The sequence below is a fragment of the Chelonia mydas genome, chromosome 2, assembly GCF_015237465.2.
Source record: "Chelonia mydas isolate rCheMyd1 chromosome 2, rCheMyd1.pri.v2, whole genome shotgun sequence".
In the NCBI taxonomy this organism is placed as follows: Eukaryota; Metazoa; Chordata; order Testudines; family Cheloniidae; genus Chelonia; species Chelonia mydas.
Genome location: NC_057850.1, coordinates 174,201,688 through 174,214,975, shown reverse-complemented (window position 1 = coordinate 174,214,975; position 13,288 = coordinate 174,201,688). Strand labels below are relative to the sequence as shown.

At 39.4% G+C, this 13,288-nt stretch overlaps 2 protein-coding genes across 6 annotated transcripts in view; one reads left to right on the top strand and one right to left on the bottom strand.

Moving 5' to 3' along the window:
* The window catches only part of ANLN (anillin actin binding protein), a 42,805-nt gene extending 31,215 nt beyond the window's left edge, over nucleotides 1-11,590 (top strand). For 3 of the 5 annotated variants that reach the window (XM_037890052.2, XM_043540599.1, XM_043540600.1), the window contains 4 exons: nucleotides 3,096-3,182; nucleotides 6,384-6,491; nucleotides 8,790-8,962; nucleotides 9,410-11,590. In XM_037890052.2, the coding sequence (XP_037745980.1) occupies nucleotides 3,096-3,182; nucleotides 6,384-6,491; nucleotides 8,790-8,962; nucleotides 9,410-9,533 (492 nt within the window). In that variant the 3' untranslated portion in view covers nucleotides 9,534-11,590. Of the gene's footprint in view, nucleotides 1-58; nucleotides 113-3,095; nucleotides 3,183-6,383; nucleotides 6,492-8,789; nucleotides 8,963-9,409 lie in introns of all 5 variants that reach the window. The other 2 variants (XM_037890053.2, XM_037890051.2) reach the window with 1 other exon arrangement.
* The window catches only part of AOAH (acyloxyacyl hydrolase), a 162,872-nt gene that overhangs the window by 34,720 nt on the left and 114,864 nt on the right, over nucleotides 1-13,288 (bottom strand). The gene's annotated exons all lie outside the window — the stretch shown is intronic.

Sequence of the window (13,288 nt, the reverse complement as noted above, 5' to 3'; positions counted from 1 at the left end):
AAACCAACAACTTCATTTCACACCTAGTCACATTCAGCATATTTCTTTTTTTCCCCAGATAAATTATGGAGGGAAGGAAAGAGAGCTACTGGGCTTTATGTTCCAGGACAAGGTTGCTATGTTTACTTGCTTGTGACTAAAACTTAAGACACTCTTTTCCTAGTGCATGTTGCTCATGTCTGTTGCTCTTCTGCAGTAGTTAGAAGTTGAAATCTTTCTAGAAGGACACTTACAAAGATTCTCCTAATAAACTTAGCAAATTGGCAAGTGAAATATAATACAACTGGGTCATTTAAAAAGAAATCTCTGCAGTGTTAGTCTGTCCAGCATGCTAGAACTCAAATTTGTTTAAATGCCACCAAAGCTTCCAAATTTAAACCGTGTTGGTTTTTTTGTTTACAAACTAATGCTGTCAAGTGATCCTACTTCCATTTTTCCACACAATTCCATCAAAGGGTTAAGGTTAACTGTTATACTTCTAGGATAGAAGGGATCAGAAAACACAAAACACTTAGCATCCCACAAATTCTATGGCTTTTTCTCTAAATACTTTTCTCCTACTGTTAAACAGTCTCCACATATGTGTTAGCCTGCTTGGCAAGCTTTTAGGTAACTTCAGACACCTCAGCAGGTGCTTGCATCTTAGTCTAGTTCCCCTGAGGTACTCTCCCACACTTTGAGGTGTATGGGGAAAGGGGTCCCTTCCTGTCCTGGCATTGTCTCTTAAACCCTCAAGTATTTGTGGAGAAGTGGCTTATCTTGAGCCACTCTCTTTTTTTTTTTCTTTCCTTTTTGCTTGGTTTAGCTTAATAGGGTCTATAAGGAAAAACAGTGGATTCCTACAGTCAACATGCCAATATCCATGTCCATATATAGTATTCATAAACTACAGAGAAGCTCCAAGTCCATCAGTGTTAATGGTAGTCCCAGGCTAGGTTACCAAAGGTCATGGACTAGAGTTTTCTCTTCATGCAGTTGTCCAGCACATCTACCTCTCATTCAAGGAAACTTCAAAACTGAAGGAAACTTTGTCAAGAGAAGCATATTTCTCCCACACAAGAGGAGGTCTCCAAGAACCCTTCCACACACAAAATAGCTGGCAGTAATCCCCAACTCTTCTTAGTCACTTGATAAATCTGTGTCAACTTGTTAGTCACATGATCAAGAGCCTTCATTAGCTACCATGCAGCTATATTTAATAACTTTCCTATCATTTACAAAGTAGTTTGTAACTATGATCCTCCCTGGAAATGAGAGGGGAAATAAGGGAGCCAGACTAACTTGCTTAAACTAACTTTTTTAAAGTGGATTTTACTGTAGTTTGATTGAATATAAGTAACTTTCTCTTGGCACATAGTAAACTATGTGGACTTCTTTTGTTGTAAGCAAAAATCCAGCATTAGTCCTTTTTCTCTCCAAACTATAATAGTCTTGCTTTTTTAATTTCTTTGGTACCTGAAGACTTCCTATCTTCTGGTGCTCAAGATACATTTGCCAAGGTTTCTCTATTCCTTTACCTAGTGCAAGAATAAAACCACACACTTCACCTGGGATAGTCTAGTACTCTAAAAATGGGCAGATCTCTTGCCTCTGCAGATGTGCTTTATGTATCTGGGCTAAACATACTTACTACCTAAAAGCTTTTCAATTCAAAGAGTGCTAACATTTCTGACGACTGATAAGTCATCTTATTTAGGGAATTTTCTCCTTGATATTGTACATACCCTTAAGCGATAAATATGGAGGGCCTGATCTTGTTCCCATAGAAGTCACTGACAAAATTTCTATCAATTGTGATGGATGGCATTGGTTCTGTTTGATGCTTCTTCACTCGATATACACATCAAGTCATCTCAAGGAGAAGGGACTCTTCTTCATGTATAGTAGTGAGCACACTGGTGTTTCAATATTGGTGTATCTGCTGGAAGCATGGGCTCTTTTTGCTTTTGGACATTGCATGGCTACAGTGGATCTCATCAGTAACATGAAAAACAAACCCAACATTATGCTTCAAAATAACACTTAGATTCTGAGTTACCAAATCATTCCGATCCTGTGGAGATTCTGTGAACCTCTCACCTTTTATATCACGAAGTTTTTCCCTACTGAAACAGTTTCTACAAGGCAAAATTGAGGTTTAACAGTTGGCTTGTTATAAACACTCCATCTGTCCCTGAAGTGGAGACCTCTGAATGATTTGGGAAGATGATAGAATTTAGGTATGAATGAGTCTTCACACTTGCATGGAATTGTTTCAAGGCATGTATGTTCTGTTCAACAGCTTTAGCATTCTAATTACCCTTTAGTGACACAGAACCTACTTATGCCCTAGTTTACCTTGGTAATGTTTTAATAGGTTTATACAAACAACTGTTTAAAATCTGTTTTGTCTCATGGCTTAACTGTAATTAATACTCTAACCAAGGTTTTTAGGTTTTAGCTAAAAAGCACTATTGGTAGATATATTGTCTTGTGGTCATGTTTTCCGCTTTACTCGGGGCTGGGTGTGTGTGCGCGTGGGTGGGTGGGTTAAATACATTTGTAAGCAAAGGAGAGTTCAAATGGTATCCAAGTGCCTCCTAATACTGAGTACAGTAGATTACGTGCACATAGCCAAACCTTGAAAAATGAATATTTCTAGATGGCTATACAAATAGCATCCTGCTCATACCCTAGAAAAGTAAAATTTTGGGTTTGTCTACACTGAGAAGTTAATTCAGATTAAGGTAGGATGTGAATTTAAAGTGGAGTAGCTATTCCTGATTAACTCCTTGCGCAGACTTTGGGAGTGTATTGATTTTATTTGGAATATGGCACTCTTATTCCAGATAAGAGCATCCACACGTGGAGTTCATCAGGAATAGCTCCTTGTGTAGATAAGCCCTTATAAGTGGAGTCAGAAGATCAATAACACTTTTGACAGCAAGTGGCTGTTAGCCCTGGTATTTAGGGATCTCTGGCCACTCTTCCAATGACAGATGTCAAAACCATTCGTTGCTAATCTCTTGCTGTTGCTGATTTGTTTGTACTGGGAACAAAGCTGTTAAGATGCATCAAAATTAAATAACTAAGTTAAGGGGCTTGGTTTTTTGCAGGTTCCCTTTTTGTCTCCTTTGGAAGGCCACATACATCTAAAACTAAAATGTCAAGTAGACTCCTGTGTGGAGGAAAAGGGATTTTTGGTAAGTAACTTGCTCATTGTTTGCTAAATCACCCTGACTTCCATTAAGTAAAACAAACACATTTTATTTTCTGGGCAGTAACCAAACCAGGCTTAATAAATGCTCAGGTGGAAATGATTCCACGCTACCCGTATCTTCTGATTTAAAGTAAAGTTTCTAAGACTGGTTTAAGATATCTTATTTGCCTAGTTAAAAAGCAGAGCCTATTGAATCTGCAAAGTTGTCTTAGGCTGAAATCGCTTGGTATCAATATTGCCTTTTGATGGACTAATTTTTTTTATTTTTTTTTATTTTTTTTTAAGTCTAATTGTCTGTTTTGTATGGTTGTGGCCAGACCTTTTATTGTCATCATGCCCTTCCATTAACCTCCCTTTGAAGGAGCTAATCTGGCTAGTAAATGACAGTGACATTGGGTGAGATTCTAGAGGCTGCCAGAGGCTTTTTTTCTGACAACTTGGACTCTTTTTGACCTATTAAAAGCAAATCGTATGTAATAGAATGTATTCTGTTTTGTGAACAAGCAAAACTTCTTTTAATGTACTCATTATGCTCTCCTTCTAGCTTTTGGCTCATAGCAGGCAAGTTACTCTCGTTGTATCAGAAACAAATTGTTTAAAATCAACATCTGTAAAACCAAACCTTAATTAATCTGGCCTTGGTTGTTTAAATGTAGCTGCCATTCCAGCCTAGTGAAATGCATTACTGCAGTTGTAGCCAGCAGATGGCACTAAATGTGTTGTAAAAATGCCTTTGCAAAACAAGTGTCTACTATAATTTGATTAATTCCTAGTCCAAGATCTGTCTTCCTTTCCTCTCTATATAGATGAAATTGGAGCTTACATTCTACCTCTTGGAATCCCCTTCATTATTTTGATCTGCAAATTGTTGCATGCTTCGTTATCGATGCCCCCACTTTCCTTAACAGCCTCTTTTTGGGTCAGCATTAAACTTCTATTTTCATGCAGTTAAATGGACTGCTATACTATGCTAAGCACAAACCATAATATTTATGTTTTCACTATAGTCTTAAAAGCCTTCTAGAGTGGGCTCTTTTACACTGGCTTCCTGTACTATTGAAATGTGTTGCCTTCTGAATTGCCTAGAAAAGGGTGTATAATGTGATACAGGAAAACTGCTAATCTTGCCAAGAGAAGTAAATGCTCTGCATAAACTAAAGAAATATAGGAGTGTAGGCTAGCCCAGTATCTTGTCTTCTAACAGTGGCCAATGCCAGGTGCTTCAGAGGGAATGAACAGAACATGTAATCATCAAGTGATCCATCCCTTGTTGCCCATTCTTGGCTTCTGGCAGAGGCTAGGGACACCATCCCTCCCCATCCTGGCTAAATAGCCATTGATGGACCTATCCTCCATGAACTTATCTAGTTCTTTTTTGAACCCTGTTATAGTCTTGGCCTTCACAACATCCTCTGGCAAGGAGTTCCATAGGTTGTATGAGCATTGTGTGAAAAAATACTTTTTTGTTTGTTTTAAACCTGCTGCCTATTAAGTTCATTTGGTGACCCCTAGTTCTTGTGTTATGAGGAGAAAATAACACTTATTTACTTTCTCCACACCAGTCATGATTTTCTAGACCCCCTTTTCATCTGTTTTCCAAGCTGAAAAGTCAGTCTTAATCTCTCCTCATATGGAAGCTGTTCAATACCTCTAGCCATATTTGTTACCCTTTTCTGTACCTTTTCCAATTCCAATATACCTCTTTTTTGAAGTAGGGCAACCAGATCTGCACACAGTGTTCAAGATGTGAGCATACCGTGAATTTATATAGAGGCAATATGATATTTTCTGTCTTACTATCTATCCCTTGCCTAATGATTCCCGACATTGTTAGCTTTTTTGACTGTCATTGCATGTTGAGTGGATGTTTTCAGAGAACCATCCATAATGACTCCACGATCTTTCTTGAGTGGTAACAACTAATCTAGACCCTATCATTTTGTATGTATAGTCGGGATTATGTTTTCCAATGGGGATTACTTTGCATTTATCAACATTGTATTTCATCTGCCATTTTGTTGCCCAGTCATCCAGTTTTACAGATCCCTTTGTAATTCTTGGCAGTCTGCTTGGGACTTAACTATCTTCAGTAGTTTTGTAATATCTGAAAATCCCCCTCCAACTTCTTATTTAAGCTTACTTGACTCCTCACTCAGCTTATCATAACATGGTCAAATTCTACATAACTATGTGATCACTTAACGTTTTTAATGACTCCTATATTGCACTCTTACAATAGCATTTTGCTGAACCAGTTCTGCCAGTGTCTGTTCTAGGTCAGTGGTTTTCAACCTTTTTTCGTTTTGTGGACCCCTAAAAAATTTTTGAATGGAGATGTGAACCCCTTAATTTTAGACTAATCTGTGGACCCTCAGAAGTCCACGGACCAGAGGTTGAAAACCACTATTCTATCCAACGCTTGAAATGCTTGCAATTCAGTGCTAGAAAAACTTTTTAATAAATAAAATGATCATCTTTTAAACTAACTTCTTAACTTTTTTTTGTTTTTTGAAATATTGGGGGTAGCAGCACTCTAAATCTAGGATTAACTTCTAGATTGCAGGTGTGTGTTAAAAAATAAAAAAGCTCAATACGCACATCAACAGCTTTTTCACACAAAAAAGCTTAATGGATGTGAGGTCTGTGGAAGGCAACCTGGTGTCACATCATGGTCATTACAAATGCCAGCTCTTAGCAGTGAATCGGATCTTGTGAAAAGCCGTATACGAGAATTAAGTATTCTGGGAAGACAAAGCATGTTTTAATATTGAGGCGAGGGATGGGAGGAAATGTCACATGTATAGTGAATTCTAAGTGCTGGTGGTGGCCAATACTATCCTCTGGTTCCTAAATGCATAGGGACACCATGACACTGCCAGATTTCGAAAGCTCAGCATGCTGGGTGCTGAACTCTTGAAAATCTACCCTACTGTGTCTAAAGGCAAGATCTAGCCTCTGATTTACTACAGCGTTGACTATACACAAATTTAATATACTAATATCATTAAAGTGGTATGCTCCCTTCCTGCCCCCCCACCCCCCAAAAAAACCCCCCAAACAAACGACACAGTGGTCGACATAAAGGTGCTTATAGCAGTATGATTAACCAACATAGTTTAAACCAGGATAAACTGGTGTGTAGAACATGTCTAAGTCACACAGGTCACTTAATTTTTCTTTTTAGACAATGTTTGAAGATGTTAGTGGATTTGGGGCTTGGCATCGGCGCTGGTGTGTGCTTTTTGGAAACTGCATCTCTTATTGGACGTATCCAGATGATGAAAAGCGAAAGGTAATGTAGTTTATGATCCACCTATTATATTGCTTAATGTGGGGATTCTTAATCTGAAATATTTCACAGTATCTGTTTTCCTGCATTCATTTTTTACTGATGCAGAGTTAGTCCGTAGAAACCTAAGCTCTTAAAGCTTTTTGGGGTGGGGTGTGCAAGATAACTCTTCTCTCAATTTGATTAACTTCTGTATAACCCAGGACAAAAACCGAGAGGCAGATCCTAAAGTTGGTAGCAGTTTCCATGGTAGTGGGGCAGCAGGTCCTCATTTTCTCTATTTAATTTTCCAGATTTAAAGCTTTTTCTGTTAGTGAGCTTGTCTGATGATTGATGTGTCTTGTTGTTCAATTTAAGAGGTGATGTAACACCCCTGACAACTCTAATAAGCAAGTTTCATTTAAATGATATATGTGGATTACTTCACAAGTTTGTCAGGAAGAACAGCATCCTTAGTCTGGCAAACCCCGTCCATAAAGCTTACTTTTAAGCAGTATGCTTTACCATAGTAGGGGCCCAACTGTATTTATAGCATGATTTACTGCCTATGGAGTTTACCAAACCATGTTACAACTATGGCTTGTAGTCTTGCAGCTCCTTAATGGGGTTGAGTGTATGGTGCTTAAGCACACACCTTGTAGACAGTTTTGAGTTACTCTTTAGCTAATGGCCCAAATCAGAAGAGTTCATCTCTCATTGATTTGGACCCCTCTTGGCTCCTCAGTCTGGTTCTACGTGTGTGTGTGTAAATGTTTTCAACTCCTGAGGGCTCCCTTCAAGGTGGTTTTTTGACTCACTTAGGCAGTTTACCATTAAAAGACTAATTTATTGTCAAAGTACAAATTTCCTCTTAAAATTCTGGGTCAAACACTGGATCTCTTGGGCTTTCTATGCCAGTTCACATGCATAGATATAGCATCTCCCTGTTAGCTGAAGACAGTGCACTGGCCAGCTTTGCCATAATGAATCATGTACTCTTCCTCCCTGCTGGCTGGGAGAGATTATACTGTGTTTTACAGCCTGAAAGATGACTTGGATAGGAAAGTTCTCCAGACCTTGCTGTCTAAGGAGCTTTGGGATTGCTTCCCAAACTTCCTTGTATCAAGTCTTCCAGGTTGTATCATTGCCTCTTTCTAAAAACTGTGGGCAGGGCAGCTATGGTAATAGGTAACATTATTAACAGCATGTAAATTCTTTTTTTTTTTTTTTTTTTGTTGAGTCACTGTTCTTCCTACTGGCCTGTACACAAGATCTTGTGTATACCATGGCAAGAACCCCTACATTCGGTGGCATAGTTAACTTATTCTTATCTCAAAGTGTTTCATTCCCAATCAGAACTATGGCTCCTATAACATTAAAATTTGTCAATGATTACTTTAAACCATAGGTCGTCTTAGGTTGGCCTTTCTAAGAAAACCTCCGTAGTTGTTTCAGTAGCCCAGCTCAGAACCTTCTTCCCCATGTGTCAAGGGAAATCCCTTATGCGGCTCATCTGCTCAGCTTGTGAGCCCTACCCTTCTTGTTCTCGTGGCTCCCTAGCTGCAAGCCGAGACTATAGCTCTGCCTCTGTGGAACAGTGCAGGGATCATACAATGTAATACAACTAACTTTCCTTATACCAAATCCTGTGGCTATAGAATCATGCTGTACACTAAAATGAATGGTGCAGTTTACATCTCAGTGCTACTATTTCAGGCTTTCAGTAGATTTGGGCAACCATCACTGCATCAGCTTTGGTTCATACTTCCAAAGCTATCTTTGTGACTAATGACTAGGTTTGGAAGGATTTGATTTTTGTTGATAAATGTCAATTTCACAGTATACACACACAAACCAACAATTTTTTTCCATAGATGATGGTGATTTAAATTTACAGATAGGTGAAGTAAGAAAAGTGCTTCTTGAGAATGTAGTTTGATTTAAGGATATTTCTTTTGTATATTTTGACATGTGATGTTGACAATTGTAATTCAATAATTGTCTGACTCTTCCCCGCCCACCCCCCCATTATGTCATTCAGCTCTGAAAATTTAAATAGATGCTGGCGCATAGTTCTGTAGTAAGTATTGAATTCTGCAGCCATGTAGTACATAGCAGGGTAGGGCTTGCTTATTCCACTGTAATATCTGCAGTCTCCCACTCCAGATATGGCTGTTTCAACTTTTGGGTGAAGTGAACCCTGTTCATGTATGGGTGGAAAATCTGTTCTGGGTGCACGTCATAGGATACCTATTGGCAAACAGTATTATGTAGAATTACAAACCCTGTTTGCTATAACCTGACTTTTCCACTAACTTTCAGCATCCTATGGGCCGGATAAACTTGGCTAACTGCACTAATCGTCAGATTGAACCAGCCAACCGAGAGTTCTGTGCCCGACCCAACACTTTTGAGCTAATCACTGTCCGACCTCAGAGGGAAGAAGATAGAGAGACTCTGGTCAGCCAATGTAAAGACACTCTCTGTGTTACCAAGTAAGTGAATAAATATGAGCTGTAACCTTTCTGCAGCGTATTAGGATTGATATTAACAGGCTATGATGTTGTTGATCTTCAGAATTTGAATAGGACCATTAGCAACTGCCATGTTAAGACACTGAGTGGGTTAATCTTGAGCCATTTTGTTTAGTTCTGTTTTGCAGTTCTGCTCACATCCAGTCTTGTGAGAATGAGGAACCACAGCTCTCATTTTGAGAGCAGTATTAGTGTCCTATAGTTTGTCTGACAGCACTTTGTGTGGCGGACAAGTGTGTTTGTTTTGGTTTGGTTTTTTTCCCCCCTTCATTTTTTCTGAGCTCTGAGTCTTGATTGGTTGGAGGACTAACAGGACTTTTTCGGAAGGCTGGTTGGCCTTAGTGACTTGGATGGAGAGTGGGAAGGATGTAGCAACAGATCTTAATTTTTTTTTTTTTTTTTTTAAAGGAACTGGTTATCCGCTGATACTAAAGAAGAGCGTAACCTTTGGATGCAAAAACTCAACCAAGTTCTTGTTGACCTTCGTATGTGGCAGCCTGATGCATGCTATAAACCTATTGGAAAGCCTTGAAACGATGAGGAAAATTGCCATGAGATTTTATGTACAAGAAAACAAACACAAATTATATTATAAATCCTTTTATATGTAGGATTGTCTAAGGTCCTCTGGGTTACTTATTATACTTTATGCTTTAAATCTGGAAGAGTACGTGCCATTCGTTATACAGGACTATATTATGCAGTATTTGTATTTCTCTATTAGAATTTTAACTGATCTTTTTTTTCCCTAACATTTATGAGTGTGATAGGAAGCAATTAAGTTCTTTGAATGTGCTAAATATTATTATAAACCTCCACTTCTTGGAAATCTATACAGCTTAGTATGTTCTCTTAAAATATCAGTTTATTCTGAAACAGCTAAATCAGGACTTTTGTTTTACAAGAAATTTCTGATTTCCTGTGATAAACCTAAGTGTACTAGTTAACTGTATTTTCCTTAAGGGAACAGTGACTCCTCAGAGTACACGCAGTTTACTAGGTAGAGTGCTGAAGCAGGAACGAACTTCAATGCTTTGAGGTTTTCAGTAGTTCTTCCTTAGGCATAAAAGTTGCCAGTTTTGTGCACTTTACAGCGCGCAGTATAAACTTTCGCTTGTGGAAACTACTTGTGAGCAGAACAAAAAATGTACAGATACATCCATAACTGTTTCTTACATTCTTAATCTTGTCTGCCATTTCTTATACAAACCAGTTTATGGACAAGTGCATGGCACACGCTATGTGGTTTACAGGAGTTGAATTATGTATGCGGTATGTTGCACATTTTCATAGAAATAAAATGTCTTGAATATTTTACTAGGGTTTTATAAATTTAGTTTCAAACTGCCCAAATGTTTGGTTCCGGAATCTCATGATTTGTACAGACTATAATTCTCACTATTCTGCATTTGAGCACCAGGAAAATATATTGTAAAATTGTCTTTGAGTTTTAAAAAAAAAAAAAAAAAAAAAAAAAAGCTGCTATATACCAACTAATACTTTTCTGGCCATAAGTAATACCATAGAGTTGGCTGTAAGTGCAGGTAAAACGCACTGTACTTCAGGCCATCAGTAAAATGGCAGAACTACTCAGTTAAAGTCCAAATATGCAATGTTCATAAGCTTTCCACTGGGCTTAGTGTAAAGTACTATAGCACGACTGCGAGTGCAGTAGTGTACTTTTAAATTGCTATGAACTGTTAAATTTTCACACTTGAAACACTAAATTCTGTCAACCATACCTCTTTCATCCTGTCATTTTGTACTATTGCTCTTGAATCTAGTTTTTTTTTGTGTCTTTAAATATTTCAGAATGATGTATTAAGATTTATTTTATTCCCTTTATGTAAAGAATAAAAACACTGAGTAAGCTTCTCAGAAATGGGTCGCCTACAGTAATAGAAGTAAACTTTGGATTGGAGGGGGGAGAAGAGTGGCTCTGAAGGAAGTAGATAACATTTCAGGGCTTCTAGTCCATATACAGATGGTGGATTGGGTTGTGCTCAGTGGAGGGGGAAGACTGACTGACTCATATATAGAAAAGAAGATGCATTGTTAATGTCTGGCTCATACCATACTAAGTCTGTAGTGATCTGACAATTGTCTGGTCTGTTTGTTACATTCACTCCAGTTCAGAGGTCAAGTAATCATGCTACAGACCTCTACCCTCCTGGCAACTTCATCAAAGACCAAGTGTTGGGTATGGAGACTAGCGGTGGTCCAACCTGGTCAGGACTGAAGCATGTTGGCAGGGCAGCATGAAGCTTGTACTTCCACTGTCTAAAGTCCTCTATCCAGATAGGTGCATAAACTTGGAGACTATGCTCTATCTTCTTTCACAAGCGAACAGCAGGAAAATGGCAAAGAAAGTCTCTTGGCCACCAGTGATGGACACACTCAAAACATAAGCAATGCTCAAAGCAGCGTCAAGGGAGACCTCTCAAGTTGAGGGTAATGGAGCTGATGACATATGAAATGTAGGTACTTCAGAATTTAATGTGAGTTACAGAAAACTGCCCTCCCTGCTTTTTTTTATCAGGCCTGTCTATGTGAATTTAAATTTTATTGAAATGAAGACTTTGGACACTATTTTGAACTTCTGACCACTTCATTTGCATGCTGTTCACAAGCAATCTCTTTTTGAACTGCAAGCAGTCCAAATTCCTGAGCAGCTTAAAACCCTTCTATTGCCAACATAATTCCTGCACAGTGATGGGTATATTTGATATCTTGCAACTCCAAAACTAGAAATGGGATCTTTGTCCCAACAGAAAGCCAGGGACTCCCATCCTTCTATAGCTAGCTTCCAGCCCTAATAAAACAGCAAGAGATTGGATCCAAAATTTTATGTGTATAAAGTGTTTTTAAAACTTTGGAAAACTGAGATCTATAGAGTAGGTCTTAAAGCTAAAGCTCCCTTTGTACAGTACTGGTGGAAGGATAAAAGAATAGTGCATTTCTAAATTTTAGTTTGTAAATACATGGTGCACTCAGATCCCATCACAGGCTGATGTGAGAAATACAATTCAGTGGGGCGATTGAGTCATGTAGGCTTGCAGTGAGCAGAAACATGCTTCATTAGTTTATCAGTGAGCAGTTGTTTAAATTTTCAGTGGTTATATTTCAGTGACTTTTCTCTTTAATCCTCTTAAATGTGAACTATAAAAGCTATTGGAGGGGCTTGAAAGCGACTAATTTTTTAAAAAAAGGAATTATTGTATTTTAACTAAATTTGTTCCCATGTGCTTTGAATCTGGGCTGCTGACTGTAGCACCTCAGTGAGTGTAACGAGGAAAAAGTGGTTTAAATGGGAACCGATATTTTAATTTTTTTTAATGGTATTAAGTGTTTGAATTATAAGCCTCTGTAAATCACCAGACAGGAAAGAGATTATTAGAGTGAAATGCTGGCTTCCAACAGAAGGTGCTAGGTCATGTCCCACAGGAAATGCGCCTTGACTCCAAACTATTCTCAAACATCAGAGGACAAAAGTGTTTTTGATTTGCTTTCTTCCCACCAGCTAAGTTTGCAACTCAAAGCAGGGGTAGGGGAGGAATAAAAAGACCTGACATGAAGGAACTGTAGCTGGCTGGTGCTTGAGGGCAAGGTTTTCTAGGCATAAGCAAGAGAGCCCCAGTGTTTAGCCTGGATTAGATTTAAGGGACTTGTATATAGCTCAGATGGGTGGCATGTGACTCCTGCACTTGGGGAGGCTGGGCTGGAGTGCTGGAAGTAGGGGGGACCCATTAGTGCTTGGACCATACCCCTACTCCCTGTTCAGCCTCCTGCCCTGGAGGTTCCCCATTCCTGCTTGCCCCCTGAGGCCTGCCCATTGCTCATGCCCCTTCTGACACTCCCCAAAGGTGCCCTGCCTGCCACCTGTACCTCTTCACCCCCTCCCTGAGGGGCTGTCCTGCCCCTTTCTCTCCACCCCATCCCCTTGCAGTCCCATTTCTCCCCCCCACCCCCTCAGCCTTTCAAGGAGTGAAAAGGTATGAGAGGAGGGAGGGGAAGAGGTGCAGTGTGAGTGGGGCCATGGGAGAAGAGCAGGATGTGGGAGCAAGGCCTTGGGGAATGGAGTGTGGGTGGGGCCAAAGGGAGGTGTGCTGCATCCTGTTTGGGGAGGCTTAGCCTCCTCTGGCCTATTATACCCATGATTGCTTGTTAGAGAAGCTTCTATTCCCTTTAGAAACCTAAAACTAACACATCTGTGGGCTGCATGTGGCCCAATTACAACACTGCTGGGGTCCAGCTGTGTGCTCAAAAGTTTCCCACTCTGGTCTGGCC